Genomic DNA, 16,039 nt, shown 5'->3' on the forward strand with positions numbered 1-16,039 from the left:
CATTGTTGGTGGAGTTGTAAACTTATCCAACCATTCTGGAGGACAATTTGGAACTATAAAACTGCATACCCTTTGCTCTAGTAATGCCACCACTGGGTCTGTATCCCAAAGAGATAATAAAAAGGGAAAAGGACCTACTTAAACAAAAATATTCATAGCAGCTCTTTTTTTGTGGTGGCAAAGAATTGGATATTGAGGGGATATCTATCAATCAGGGAATAGCTAAACAAATTGTGGTATATGTTGGTGATGGAATACTACTGTTCAATAAGAAATGATAAGCAAGATTTGATTTCTAATGCAGAAAAAATAAGTAGAACCAAGCAAAATTGTACACAGTAAAAGCAATATTATATGATGATATATCTGTGAAAACTTGGCTATTCTCATCAATGCGATGATCTGGGACAATCCTGAAAGACTTATTATGGGGAATGCTATCACTTCTAGAGAAAGAACTGTTGGAGTAGTCTTTCACAGTGAATCTTTGCTTTTATTTTGGGGTTTGGGTTATCTAAGAGTGTGCTCTTACATTCTTACAATGATGACTAATATAGAAATGTTTTGCATGACAATAAAAATACAATTTTTAAAATTATATTCTGAGAAGGGTGTGCATAGGCTTAATTAGACTGATTGAACAAGGTGTTCATGATACAAAATAAATTAAGAATCCTCCCTTATAAATTATATTCCTAAAATGGCACACTAAAAGTGTCTAAGTACCTTGCTCATATTTCTCACCGAGGCAACTGTGGACAGGCTGTGAGATACGAAGTCAGAAATCTCAACTTACAATTCTTCTTCAAACAATAGCTGTGTAAGTCTCAGCAAGGCACTTAATTTCTCATCATCAATTCTCTCGTATAAAATGGGGATAATGATAGTAACAGCCTTTAAAGGGTTATAAGGATCACGTGAAATCAATATATATAAAGTACCTTCCAAACTTTAAGACATTATCTAAATGCAAGCTATTATATATATATATATATATATATATATATATATATATATATATATAAATTGACTTTACAACTGCAGAAACCCTTTCAATGCTCTGAAAAATAGGGCACTAGTCTTTTCATCAGATTTCAAAATTCCTACACAATATGGATTCAACTTATCTTTTCCAGCTTTAATAATAATAATAATCCCTTTCACATATTGTTATGGCCTCAGTATTTTTTCTATGCCATCTCTTACTTCTATTCATTTACCTAAATCAACTCCCCATTCCAGGAATGCATCATCATCCCTCCCCCTCATCCCAAATCCTTTTATTCCTCTTAAATTCACCTTAAGTGATCTCTTCTCTAGTTCTCTCTGTCTCTATCCCCCCCCCCATTTATCTTGTTTGTACCTCTATGAACATGTTGCATTTCTTACTCCGAATCACCATCCACCATTCAGAAGATTATAAATGTCATGACTGTAAAAGCTGTCATTCTTTTTTTTTTTATCTTTGGACACTAAAGGTCTTACATTGGTTTGTATGCAGTGGGTACTAAATAAATGTGTGGCACTAAAGCTAGCTCACCTTGACCTCACCCGTACTGAAGGGTAAACAAGATGCAATAAACCCAAACAGCAACAGTCATGCTGGGTATCAGGGATTAATAACATAGTTGTTGGTAAGCCAAGAGGGAAGACTATGTATGACCACAAAGAAATTTGTGAGGCTGTAACAGCTGGAAGCAGGCTATTTTCCCTAATAATACTTCCTAAATGGGTAACGCCTCCAGAAACTGATTTTTGCCATTAGACTTTCAACAAGTGAACTGGATAGTGATGGACTTGTATTTTCACCAGCACTAAAGGAGGGAGGCATTGTATTCATTTGAAAAAAAACTGAACTAACATCACATTCTTGAGGTCAGTATTGGGAAGGTCTCCAGTTAAGTTTGCTAATGGGAAGCCATGTAATACAACAATTTCCTGCATTCCTAGCAATTTTTTAAACAATTAGTCATTTGAAACTTTAATACAAGAAAGTCTTAAGTATTTCTACATAACTTGCTCGGCATATCTGATACATTCAAGAATTCTGTTATTAGTGATATTGTTGCTTAGAAAAACTGACATACTGAGTGTAAAGTTACAATATATTTATGCTTCATGATGCTTAAGCAATTGGGACAAAAACAATGGTGCTACTATTTCCTAGTCCTGAATTACTGACTTATCCTAATAGTTTAGGTTCCAATTTGAACACTCAAAGACTTGTTCTTTGTTTATGTATTAAGATACATTCTTTTCTTACATAATAAAAATTCTGTGAATAAATGCTATACTATTTCACTGTAATCCTAGTAATCAAATGACATAGGTTGAACAGGGGAGGGCTCTAAACCAACCCGTAAACCAATAAAAATGGGATATTTTCTTTTTTTTTTCTCATTGCATTTTTTTAAAAATATATTTTATTTGATCATTTCCAAGCATTATTCGTTAAAGACATAGATCATTTTCTTTTCCTCCCCCCCACCCCCCATAGCCGACGCATAAGTCCACTGGGCATTAGATGTTTTCTTGATTTGAACCCATTGCTTTGTTGATAGTATTTGCATTAGAGTGTTCATTTAGAGTCTATCCTCAGTCATGTCCCCTCAACCTCTGTATTCAGGTAGTTGCTTTTTCTTGGTGTTTCCACTCCCATAGTTTATCCTTTCCTTATGAATGGTGTTTTTTTCTCCTGGATCCCTGCAAGTTGTTCAGGGAAAAATGGGATATTTTCAATGTACCTGTTGGTCTGATTTTAAAAGTCAGCTTAAACATTATGAGTGTTATTTGTTATTATATTTGGTGTGTTTTTAAACACATTCTAGTTTTACCATTTTGGTATAAAGGTTAGAAATAATTCAATGCCTACAGAAATAACTTATGTAGAAGAAGTCCTAGATTTTCTGGTGGCATCCTCCTCAGATGCCTCTTCATTATGTGGAGATGACTTTGGATTCAGCAGAAAATGGGTTTTGATATGCCCTATACCAAAGCTGGAGAGGATTCAACTGGAGGCTTGGCAAAGGACTGAGCCAGCTGATTTTCATCAGAAGTCTAGCCACCAGGTGATCACTTTTTTTTTTTCTTGGCTGTAGCAACTGAAAAAACCCCTACAGGATTATAGCCTGCACCTGTTGAGTGAGTGATACTACAATGTACTGGTTCAGCATATTACTACTTTAACTTAGGAGTATTGATAAATAAGGTACTTATTTATTTTAGCTAACTTGGAATCTCAAAGGTCCTCCACAAGCTGGCACCACACCGCCTTTCTGGCCTTATCTTTCTATTACTTCCCTCTACACACTTGAAGGCTCAGCTAAACTGGACATTATCTGTCTTCTGAACTTGAACTATTTACCTACCTTAGTGCCCTTGTTATCTAATGTCAGGAATGTTCTCCCTTCCTCTCCTTACCAGCTGAATTCCCAGTCATCCTTCAAGTGGTTCCCCATTACCACTAAGCTAAAATACACACTATTCACTTTGGCATCTATAATCATTCAAAATCAAGCTGCAGTTCCTGTTTTGAGGCTTCTTGCATTATTCTGCTTCAGTTGCACATCCCATCTCCTATCTCAATGTTTTTGCTTAACACATGAAGAAACAAACCCAAGAGAGTTTAAGTGACATGTACAAAGTTATGTAGCATTTGAGTCAAGATTCAAACCCTGGTCCTCTGACCCCAATACTTGTACTCCAGGATTCTTGACTAAATAAGTGAAAATTCATAATTTAATATTTGAAAAAATTTTATCCTTAAATAAATTAAAAATAAAATAATTTGTTTAGGCAATTTATTCTTTAAGGGGGGGGGGGGGAGAATAAATTATGTGTAACCACTCACCAGCATCTTTATTCTCAGCAGGTTTCTTTAAGGTAACTTAAAAGTCATACTCAAAAATTATCCTCAGTTCTCTAGATTTGGTGAGGGCAGCCTCACCACCAGATAGACAGTAGCCCTACTGCTTGCTTCAAGAGATGGCCTCCATGCATTACCATGGCTACCAAATTCATTACTGCCATCAGACTTCTGTTCCTTTGAGTGGTCCCACTGAACTGAGTTAAGTTCATCCTTCAATGAGACAGATGATAGTGCCTCAAGGTCATTCCTGCTTAGTAGGATTTGCCCCCTCTCTACCTGCTAATAATTTATTTGACAAGGTGGTGGTCATTTAAACTCAAAAAACACTCCACCATTAGAGTTCGCCCTATGCTTTTACATGGTGCCATCATAGGCAGAATCAGTTTCCACTGTGAATGCAGAAAAAAATGATTTAAAAATGCTAAGATATTGGCAAGCATTTTGCAGAATTTCAAATCCTTCCAATTTAGAGGCTACAAATTCTCAATGGAGGTCTGAAAGAACATATAACAAAACATACTTCCTAACCTAACAAGGAAAGAATATTGGATCCATTGTCACATAAGGTTTCCATATTGGATCAGGGAATCAGAGTGAAAGCATGAAGAAACCTAAAAAACCATCTGGTCCAACCCTTCTCATTTGACAGATGAAGAAGGAAGAGATTCAAGGAAGCAGGGACTTGGTGAACACATCACAGGCATAGTAAGCATCCAGGTGGTCTGCCTCCAAATTCAATGTTGCATAGTTGCTATTCATCTTTCATTTTCAAAGATAGCCATTTCATTTCATTTCACAGATAGCCAAGGACATCATAGAGTAGTGTCTTGACCTGAGTGTGAATTGGATTTAAGTGAAGCAGAGTAGCACAAAGTCAACAGACTCACTCTCTCTTCCAGAGTCAAAGTCCAGTGGCAAGATAAAAGTCAGGACAACTGGCAATCCTCCATGATGCAGTGGATGACCGTGGCATCTTCCATATCTGACCATTCTCTAAGCACCGTACAGTACCTGCTTTAACCATTTCATGGCCATTGGAACAAACTGTTCTCAACTATCCATTCTGCCAGCATTACTTCCCATGCTGGGGGTAGACATCCTCCTAACTCACCAATAGCTGTCAGTTACCCTCAATCTATTTTAGCCTGTCTGCCAAGCATGCAACAGCTTATTGTAACCATAGGTGAGCGTTGGGTGAAAGCATCTACATAGTAGGTACTTAATAAATACTTATTGATTTGACTTGCTTAATTGTTTTTAATTGTCACAAGGAAGGGCTTATCTTGGGGAGAAAAGGAAGTGTAAAGGACTAATGTAAAACCTACCCCCCAAAAGATATCAGTGAAACTTTTTTTTAAACAAAGATCCAGAAAAAATGAACTAAAACCTTACAACAAACTGTAGGCCAAAGGGTTATACAACGGGTTTAAGATATACTTTTCCTTAATGAAAGCTTCCTTGCAATGAACGTGATGGTTTATGTTTCAGAGCAGGGGGCTCAGGGAGGGAGGCAAGGTATGGTGAGCTGAGAAAATGCTCTCAAAGACCATTCTGCTTTGTATAAATGTAAAAGAATCATCCCATTTCATCATGGCTTAGAAATGGTCAAGGAGGAAAATCCTGCGGACATTGTCTTTACAGGTGCATTGGCAGCTCACCGTCTGCAAAGTGCAAACAAATATTGTAATAGGATCGGACAAAACATAAATCCAGGTGAATGCAATGGGAAATAATACAGAATTGTGCCAAATAAGCTCAATGCTAACAGTTTCATGTAAGTCACAGCAACATCACTAAAATTCTATGAATCACCTCTTGTAGCTATATAAATATTATGGGATGGAAAACAAGGCTAAAAATGAAAAATGGTAACCCTTCCTAAATATAGGCAACACATCCCTGACATCTCTCTACCTGGTGCCCAAAACATCTCAGTCTTTAACTATACATGTGATACCCTACCTCTCCAGCATTAACTCATATTACATCTCCAGCCCATTCTTTGCTCCAACCAAACTAGAAAACTCTGAGCCCATCTACCCCACCCCCAACACACATTCTTACACGTCCATGCTTTTGTTCAGAAATTCCCTTCCTCTTGCTCTATCCTGAAGGGTTCAATTCCACTTTTTTCTTTACTAATGAATTCAAATGTCCCTTCCTCTGGGAAGTATGCCTGTCTCATCCCTCCTAGGTTTGCACCAACCTTCCCCTTCAGACCTCAGTCATATTCTTTTAATTTAATTAATTTATTTTTTAGAACATTTTTCCATGTTTTTCTTTCCCTCTCCTCTTCCCTCCCTACTCCCAGAACTCACAAGCAATTCCACTGGGCTGTACAAATGTTGTCACTTGATACATATTTGCATATTATTCATTTTTTGCTATAGAGCGATTTTAAAAAGCCTAAACCCCAAATCACATATACATATATACATGTGATAAATCTCAGTCATATTCTAATAATACTATTTCATATTATAGCTATATGTGTTATAGCTATTATTATAGCTATATATGCCTTATTTCTCTCCTCATTTGACAGAAGTTTTATCAAGAGAAGGGTCTATTCTATCTAATCTTCAGTGTTCCCTATCTTATTTTTTAAATATTTTTCCATGGTTACATGATTCGTGTTGTCTCCCTTCCCTCTCTCCTTCCCCCTCCCGGAGCTGACAAGCAATTGCAATGAGTTATACATGAGTGTTCTCCTTTTTAGCAGAGTGCTCTGATGATAACTTGCACTGGGTCAGCTCAGCGGTCCAGTGGAGGGAGAGCCACGTCTGGCATTAGGAAGTCCTGAGTTTATTTCTGATCTCAGACATTTCATTGCTGTGTGATCCCCATTTGTCAAACCCTTGCCCTTCTCTCTTAAGAGTTATTACTAAGACAGAAAGGAGGAGTTAAAAAAATTAATTGGCACTTCAACAGATACCTGTTGTATTATGTTACTTAAAGCTGACTAATATAAAATTCCACAAAATTCCAAAAAGAGAACCTTAGGTTGCACTGAATTCCAATTCTCCTCATGCCACAAATTGGGTGGCAAAAACCTTCTCCTTAATAGCTTCTACCAGGGATGCTGGGTTTCACTAAAACCTATCAAATGTACCTATCTATTAATATTAAGCACCTGGTAGGCCAGGCTAGTGCTAAGTCTAGGGACATGAAGATAAAAATTTCTGCCCTGGAGGCAGCAGGACACAGCAGTCAGAATGAAGATCTGGGTGCCGATCTCGCCTCTGAAATGGGCAAGTATTTTAATTCATGAGATTGAATTCATGAGATATAACTCTAAATCTATAATCCTATGGTCCTATCAGTGGAAACAAAATGCGTACAAATAAGCCCAAAGAGAACATATACAAATAAGGCAAAGTGACTCAAGGGTGAAGCACTAATTGGGGGAATCAGGAAAGGCTTCTGGAAGGGGGTATCCAATGCACTGAACCTTGAAAGGAGATGGTGGGTTTGTGTTCCAGGGGCTGTACTCCTGAGATGGGACACAAAGTTTAAAGGCACAGGACCTAGAGATTAGTTTCCCTAAGGGCAACAGCAAGGAGGACAATGGAGGCAGCCTATGATAAGTTTAAATGTCCATTTTGACTTAATTCTGTCCTGCAAAGAGTAAAATCCCAAACTGAATTTAGAAATAGAAAAAATCTCCCTCTCACAAGAAACTAAAAAATTATCATTGTTCTCCAGTGTCCTTTAACAAGTTATGAGAACAGGGGACAGCTAGGTGGCTCAATAGATTGAGAACCTGACCTGGAAACAGGAGGTCATAGGTTCAAATCTGACTGCAAAGACTTACTTCCTAACAACAACTAATACCATCTTTTAAGCAAGAATATTCTGTGCTGACATTGAATGCTAACAGAAGTTTGAGAATCAATGTCCATTCCTTTTTTGGGGAATCTATTTTGTAATGATTATAGTGTAGGTTGACTTCCATGGATTGTACAAGGCTTTTTTAAAAGCTATGCTTTACATCATTGTTTCACACAAAGCAAATACAGAAATATTATATTATCTACTTTTCTATTTTAAAAAATTCCTATACATTCCAAAACACATTATTGATTATAAGGAAGGAAGGAAGGGCTACTAGGAGGCAATCTAGACATCTGAGTGATGATGATTAAAAACTAAGCCTAATGAAAAAATGATTAATTAATACCTTAAAGAAGGGGCAGTTCCTATAAGGGGCACTCCCCCTAATCAATCAATAAAAGAATTTGGGAGGAAAGAAGGAACTGGATGGAGCAGGAAGACATAGCTAGCCACCTGCCAGAATCAGGAGTCAGTAGAACTTGGATTTGCACTGTACTTGGTATATTTCCTAGTGATGGAGCCATAGAAAAGTCACAGCTTCTCAGAAACTCGGTTTTTCATCTGTAAAATGAGGATATGACCACTTCTACCATACTCACTTATCTCACAGGGTTGTGGAAGGGACACACAAGTGCTTCAAAAACATTAAAATATTTCACAACATGTTATTATTATTAAGACCCTTCTTAAAAAAAAAAAAAGACAAGTAGTAAACCAGGTAAACTTCTGTAGAAATAACCCAAGTAAGTGAAACTCTCAGCATTCTCTCAGCTAGATCCTCTGGCAAAGAGGTAAAGAATTTCAGTACCATGAACCAGATTAGATTCAATCTAATCTGATAATCTAATCTAATCTAATCAATCTAATATCAATCTAATAATTAGATCATCTCAACTGTCTTATTACTTTTTGTGATCTTGATTGACAGGACACCCATGGGCTTCATTTTCTCATCTTTCCAATGAGGATACATCAGTCTTGTACTTAAGTTAAGACTGAACTTAAGTTCAGTCATGTCCAACTTTTCATGACCCCATTTGGGGTTTTCTTAGCAAAGATACTGCAGTGGTTTGTCATTTCCTTCTCTGGCTCATTTTACAGATAAGAAAAATGAGACAAACAGGATTAAGTGACTTGCCCAGGGTCACACAACTAATAAGTGTCAGAAGCCAAATTTGACCTCAAGCTACTTCACCACCTAGCTACTATGATATTGGTCTCCTGTGATCCTACCACAAAGATGGTGAGAGGTCAGTAAACCAGGTGATATGGGTCAATAAGAATTTATTGTATCTACTATGGGCAGGACACTTGGCTAAGCTCTGAAGCAGTGGTTAAATAAAGGGAAGAAGTGCTTATGTGGCGCATGAAGACTCACACATATATATAGCCATTCATAAATGTTTGAGAACTATTGAATAAAAGCCACAAGGAAATATGGGAAAGGAAAGAATTTAAGACCAACCAGGACTACAAAGAACACTACAAAATGTAAAATGAATAATTTTGATTATATTAAATTTAAAAGTTTCTGTACAAACAAAACCAATGCAACCAAAACTAAAAGGGAAGAAACAAATTGGGGGGAAAAATTTATAACAAAAACTTCTGACAAAGGTCTCATTTCTCAAATCTATAAGGAGCTAAGTCAATTGTACAAAAAAAATCAAGCCATTCCTCAATTGACAAATGGTCAAGGAACATGAAGAGGCAGTTTTCAGATAAAGAAATCAAAACTTTCAGTGAGCATATGAAAGTGTTCTAAATCTCTCATAATTAGAGAAGTGCAAATCAAAACAACTTTGAGGTACCACCTCACACCTATCAGATTGGCCAATATGGAAATGGGAAAATAATAAATGTTGGAGGCGATGTGTCAAAATTGGGACACTGCTGCATTGCTGGTGGAGTTGTGAATTAATCCATCCATCCGGAAGGCAATGTGGAACTATGCCCAAAGGGCAATAAAAGACTGTCTGCCCTTTTATCCAGCCATATCACTGCTGGGTTTGTACCTCAAAGAGATAATAGGGAAAAATACATATACAAAAATATTCATAGCTGAGCTCTTTGTGTTGGCAAAAAAGTGAGGGGATGTCCATCAATTGGGGAATGGCTGAAAAAATTGTGGTATTTGATGGTGATGGAATACTATTATGCTGTAAGGAATGATGAACTGGAAGCTTTCCATATGATCTAGGAGAAGCTCAATGAATGGATGCAGAGTGAAATGAGCAGAACCAGGAAAACATTAAAATAAAGCATTGTGGAACAATCCAATGTAATGGACTTTGCTATTAGTAGCTATGCAACAAGTCAGGACACTCCTGAAGGGCTTATGGGAAAGAATGTATCCACATTGAGAGAAAGAATTATGGCAGTAGAAATGCAAAAGAAAAGCATATGACATCACTTATCACATGCATATATGGGGATGTGATTTGGGGTTTAGGCCTTAAAAATGGCTCTAGAGCAAAAACAAATAATATGGAAATAGGCATCAAGTGACAACATTTATACAACCTAGTAGAATTGCTTGTCAGCTCTGGAAGGGGGGAAGGAAGAGGAAAGGGAAAGAAAATGAATCATGTAAACATAGAAATTTTAAAGTTTTTATTTATTATTTTAAAAATAAAATAAAATGAAATAAAATAAAATAAAGGTGTTAAATGAGAGGGTTGACCAGATGAACCCCAAGTCATTTCCTTTTCTTCATCTATAATTAAACCAGAGCTGGAAAAGACCGAACAATCATCTTCTCCAATGGTTCCTAGTATTTTTTGTTCCCTCAATCTCTTTCAGCAAAACCAGTGTGCTGTGAACCCCCATGGTAATTTAATTTCTATTCATAACATTCTACAATTATTTACTACTTAAGACACCATAAAAAAAATTATGAGTAAAACCCCTTGGATCATTGTCTTGAACCCATTAGTCACTAAACAGGAACTGCTGATCTTCTCTAACCCACTTATTTCAATTCTGAGGAAACTGAGGCCAGGACTTCAGCCCTCCAGATCTATATTCTCAAAGGTAAAGTAGGGCTTGTGTTTCCACTAGTCTACCTTAGAGCTGTTGTTCTAAATACAACCAAATTCAAATGTGACTAGGAAACATTCTAAAAGTCATATATGCAGGTGATTTCTTCATGAATCACCATTAAAGATGATCATCCCTCAATAAAAGGGCAATTCCTTTTCCCACTAGCAATGGTCACATGACCAACCACCTGTTATGACTTTATTAGCATTTCCATTAGCCCATAATGGAGTAAAATAGTGCTGGGTATGCAGTAAATACCAAACAATAGTCACAGAATTGAACTGAAAGTCGTAGAATGGTTTCTGCATGAGGGAAGATGCCACTGGACTAAGTACTGTCAACTCTTTAAGATTCTAAAATTCAGGCTCTGATTTCTGACAACCAGTGCTATCAAGTCCAATGATCACCATTACAATTTCATCCTATTAAGGACATCTCTTCAGTTTATCAACCAACCACAAAATTAGGTTTTTGTTGTTCAGTTGTGAGTGACTTTTTAAGACCCAATGGACCACGGCATATATACATATCACCAGATACATCCATAGACAAGCTTCCTTTTGACTTTGGCTCAGCCAGTTCATCAATACTGGAGCTACTTGCAATTGTCCTCTGTTCTTCTCCAGTAGCATACTGGACACCTTCCAACCTGAAGGGCTTATCTTCTGATTTAATCTTTTATCAATTTAATACTATCCATGGGATTTTCTTGGCAAAGATACTGGAGTAGAATGCCATTTCCTTCTCCAGTGGATCACTTTTTCTCAGAATTCTCTACTAGGACTTGTAACCCTACACAGCATAGCTCCCAAGCACCTCCACCATGACAAGGTAGAAAATAACATCATACTTCTCATCTTCACTAATTATTCCTAGGGCACAATCTCTCACCACTAGTATATAACTTCTTGAAGGTGGGCATTGTTTCATTTTCTGAATGCCCAAGTAATTAATTAAATCACTTTAATTAAATAAAATTTAAAACTTAATTAATCACATTAATTAATACTAAATTACTAAAATTTCCACTCTAAATTTTAATTTAATCTTTCTGATTAAGTGTCTTCTTCTGTAGAATGGGTTATCACTAAGGATCAAATGAGATACTTATAGAGCACTTGCTAAATCTTATACATACATACATACATACATACATATATATATATATATAAAAAATGGTAGCTGTTACATAAATCTATATAATGGTAGCTTTTAACATCAATTAAGCATTTTCTCCATTTATAAATGTAAGCAACAAAACTTTGCCCTGAGAAGTAATCCATAAGACCCATCACAATGAAGCTGTAAAGGATAATTTTAGCATTGTGACCTAAACTATATTATTAGTTGCCATGGGATATCCCAAATAAAATACCCAAGACAGCCGGAAATTTATGGTGATTTTAATTAATGTAGAGGAAAGAAATTAAGGAGAAGAGAGAGGAAAAAGTGTAGGATTTCTCGGAGGAAGATTAGAGGCTTCTAGGAAGATAAAGTTTGGAGAGTAAAGGAGGAAGGAATCAGCCTGAACTCCAAGAGGGCTCAGCTAAGATCCCTGAACCTAAATTAGCTCATGGGCAAACTCACCGCCAAAACCCAGACAAATAGCTGCTACCAGCCAGAGCCACATCTCTGGGGAAAGAGGCTGAAGAGAGGAAGTGACGCGAAATACATCACTTTCCTTCATCTCATTTGTACCAATGGTAGCTTAGCTTGACTTAGGACAGCCCAGGAGTCTGTCAGCTGTTTCTGCACATGTCTGTTAAAGGCCATCCTCCTGAATACTTAATCCTTAAGTATGGGTGTAGACATTCCTGATTTTGTTAAAGAGAGTGTCTTCATTGTTACAATAAGGAGATAGCTAAATCCAATCTTCACAGGGCTCCTTAGCTTTCAAAGGCTAAAATCTGACTCCATCCAGCCTTATTTCCCACTGTTTTTCAACATGAGTTTTCTATAGTCTAGTCCAGTTGATGTCCTAACTGCCCTAACACATATAAATTCCATGCCAAGAGGTATCTGAGGCCAAATTTGAAACCAAGACCTACTGAGACCAGTCTGGCATTCTATCCACTAAGCCACCTAGCAGCAATCTGATTTTAGATAGTTAATAGCAGTCCTTCTGGTGACTATTCCCACTACAAATGCCAACTTTTTCAAGAGATGAAAAGAGCAAGGGAAATAGTAGCCAGCAAAGTTGAACGTTTCTTAAAGTTGAAAAACAAATTCTGAGTTTCAAATAAAGCCAGGTGAAACAATTTTTCTATTTGTTGTGTTTAGTCAATCAGCAAACTGTTTAAATAAAGTGTACTCAATAATCCAGCTTTAAAAAAACAACAAAGCCTTCTTTGTTGGGCACTGGGCACTGGGGTCAACCAGGGCTTGTAGGTCAGAGCACCAATATGGAACTTATACTGTATGCTACCAAGTGGTATAAGCAATTTTATCAGCCTGTACTCAATGCTTTTATTTGACTCATTTTCTCTAGTATTTGGCTTATACTTCATTCCTACACATCTATCCTGAAAAGAGTTATTTGTGAACAGGTTATAGCAACCTCCCAGATTATAAATTCCATGATAGCAAAGCCCAAATCTTGGTGACACTTTTAAAAATCTCCCATAATGTCTAGCATGGGCTTCTGGAAATGGCAAAGAATTAATATGAACCCTCCAGAATAAAAGACACACAAATAAAGAGGTTAAGAAGAAAAATAACCCAAGATAAGTGAGGAACAAGAAGAGAACATTTTGTCTTAAAAGAATTCCAGGAACCTAGCCTGGTGAAGGAATCATTCAAGTTACAAGAAGAATTTGCAAAAGTGAGGAAATGGGAAAATGGTAGAGATGCCACATGACTGGATCTGTGTAAAGTACTTTTTTTTTTTAAGTTTCCACACACCAAAAGCTAATGCCTTTTATATCAATTCTCAGGAACATTCTAGAAGAGGTAAATGTGGGAAAATGTCGATCTACTTTGAGCCAGCCAACTCCATTAAAAACAAGTCACACAAGTAGCTAGGTGGTTCAGTGGATATAGTCAGACTTGGAGATGGGAAGACCCAAGTTCAAATCTGATCTTAAGACATTTTCTGCTTTTGTGACCCTGGGCATACCACATAACCCCAACTGCCTAGCCCTTGCTGCTCTCCTGCTATGGAATCAATACATGGTATCAATACCAAGACAGAAGGTAAAGAGTTTTGTTTTGTTTTGTTTTTTAAGCCATGTTATATAAGTCTACTAGACCCATATCTCAGAGACAGAAGAGAAGAGGTGCTATATGTACAAAATTATTTGTGGCAGCTCTTTTGCAAAGTGGCAAAGAACTAGAAACTAAAGAGATGCCCATCAACTGGGGAATAGCCAAATAAATTATAGCATATGAATCTAATGGAAGAGTAGAGGCAGGGGATTTCTAAGATGGACTAACATAGATATAGAGTATCAGATTTCTGGATCTTGGGGGGGGGGGGGGGCGCTTAATTATTTTTCTTCCTCACAGCAGCTGTTTCAATAGGGAGGATCAATATAAAGATAAATAACAAAAAAAATTGTTGTTTAAAAGAACAAGTCATACTAGACTAAACCTTATTTACTCTTCTGATGTCTACATCAGGAGGCAAAAATATCAAAGAAATGACAGAGCACCACTGAATTTAAATAAACCATTTGACAAAGATTCTCATGAATATCCATCCAGTGGTGAAGATGGAGAGATGTGACCTGGATGGTAATAATGTAGATTCAGAACTGGTTGACTATCCAGAACCAATCTGGCTAGAAGGCTCCATGGCTGGTCCTGTTCTGTCAGACTTTTATTCATCATTTAGATGCGAAGTCTTGAACACCGAGGAGGGTTTTTTTTTTGTTATTATTATAAAGCATCAGATGAGAAATGATTGGTTGGGTAACAATGCTTTGCTTTGTTTTTTTAAATCTGGAAATTTTAATGACAATTAATAATATAGATTATTCCCTTCTGTAATTTTGTAGACCATCCCAAGCCTATTCATTAGACATAAATAATTGTCTTGATGAACAACAGTATCCAAAGGTTCAGAACTGAAGGTTCCAACTACTGGCCAACAGAGAAGAGCACAGTAGTTATAAGTTGGAACTATTAATTATAAAGCAGTGAAATGGATATAAGTAGAAAGAGTAGAAAAGAAGGCGAGTGGGTCATGTGCTGGGAACAAAAGATAACCGAAGTGTCTGTCCCTGTAATATCAAGAGATCGTGCAGAAGTCAACAGCAGTCTGAGGGATTCCCCCACAGACAAAACCACCCAAGATGAAAATTTGTGGGTGGGCTGCTCTCAAACTACCTAATTAAAATGAATTGATCAAAACAGAGAGCAAAATTTATTATGGATCATTGGAAATTTATGGGGTGATTATAGTTAGATCATCTAATGATATACTCATAATTTTAAAATCCTTACCTGTAATAGGTATGAACCACCAGGGTCTAAGGTTGCAGCTTCATTCTGCATTGTATTCTGTTGTGTAATAGCATCTTCTCTTTTCCTCTCTTTTTGGCCGGCTTCATCATCTTCATATTCATCTAGACACTTAAAAAAGGAGAAAAAAAGATATTACTATATGCAATTGATAGAAAATTCTGCTGGTAGGTGAAAATATTTATGAACAATTATTAATTATGTTTACCCAACTTGCCTACTATTAGCAATCAAACATATCGGATGATTTTTAAAAGAATTGAATTTAAAGTCAATTTTAGTAAAATGAACCACATTTTAAATGTATCAAGGGTAGTTACAGATGGTGAACTGGTTGCAAATAGTGAATCCTTCCACCAAACAAAGGTAAAAACTGGAATCCCTGGGCAGGTAATTTAAACCTTCCTGATATGGAATGGAAAACTGAAGCAAGTTTTAGATTTTCTGCCAATTAGGTGGAACAAACAGCAATTGGACTGTTAGAGAGAAGATATTGACAAGAATGACAATTGGTGGGGGGGAGGGGCAACTGGGAGTGGCAGTGGGTCCTGTGACTCACTTCCTGGTCCTCAGACTGGAAGAAGCCTCTCTCTCTGTCAATGGATAGAACTGCCTCTATTCCTGATTTCCCCAACTGTGTACTCTACCTGGATTCCTATGATCATGTCGTCAAACAAAAGGACTTAAGGGAAGTAGTTTTAACTGTAAGTCTGGTCTTTAGGGGGTGTCAGCCCAAAAAGACAGGCCCAACTAGCTCTGAAGGTCAGAACTATTCCTTCCTCTCACTATCTACTGCTAAGACTTTGAACTTAAGAAAACTAGCACAGATTAGCA

General features: G+C 37.0%; 1 protein-coding gene across 1 annotated transcript in view; it reads right to left on the reverse strand.

The window, feature by feature from the left end:
• The window catches only part of PAWR (pro-apoptotic WT1 regulator), a 144,064-nt gene that overhangs the window by 36,239 nt on the left and 91,786 nt on the right, over positions 1–16,039 (reverse strand). Inside the window, exon 3 of the mRNA XM_007503099.2 lies at positions 15,188–15,316. Coding sequence (XP_007503161.1) covers positions 15,188–15,316 — 129 coding nt within the window. The remainder of the gene's footprint in view (positions 1–15,187; positions 15,317–16,039) is intronic.

The sequence above is a fragment of the Monodelphis domestica genome, chromosome 5, assembly GCF_027887165.1.
Source record: "Monodelphis domestica isolate mMonDom1 chromosome 5, mMonDom1.pri, whole genome shotgun sequence".
NCBI lineage: Eukaryota > Metazoa > Chordata > Mammalia > Didelphimorphia > Didelphidae > Monodelphis > Monodelphis domestica.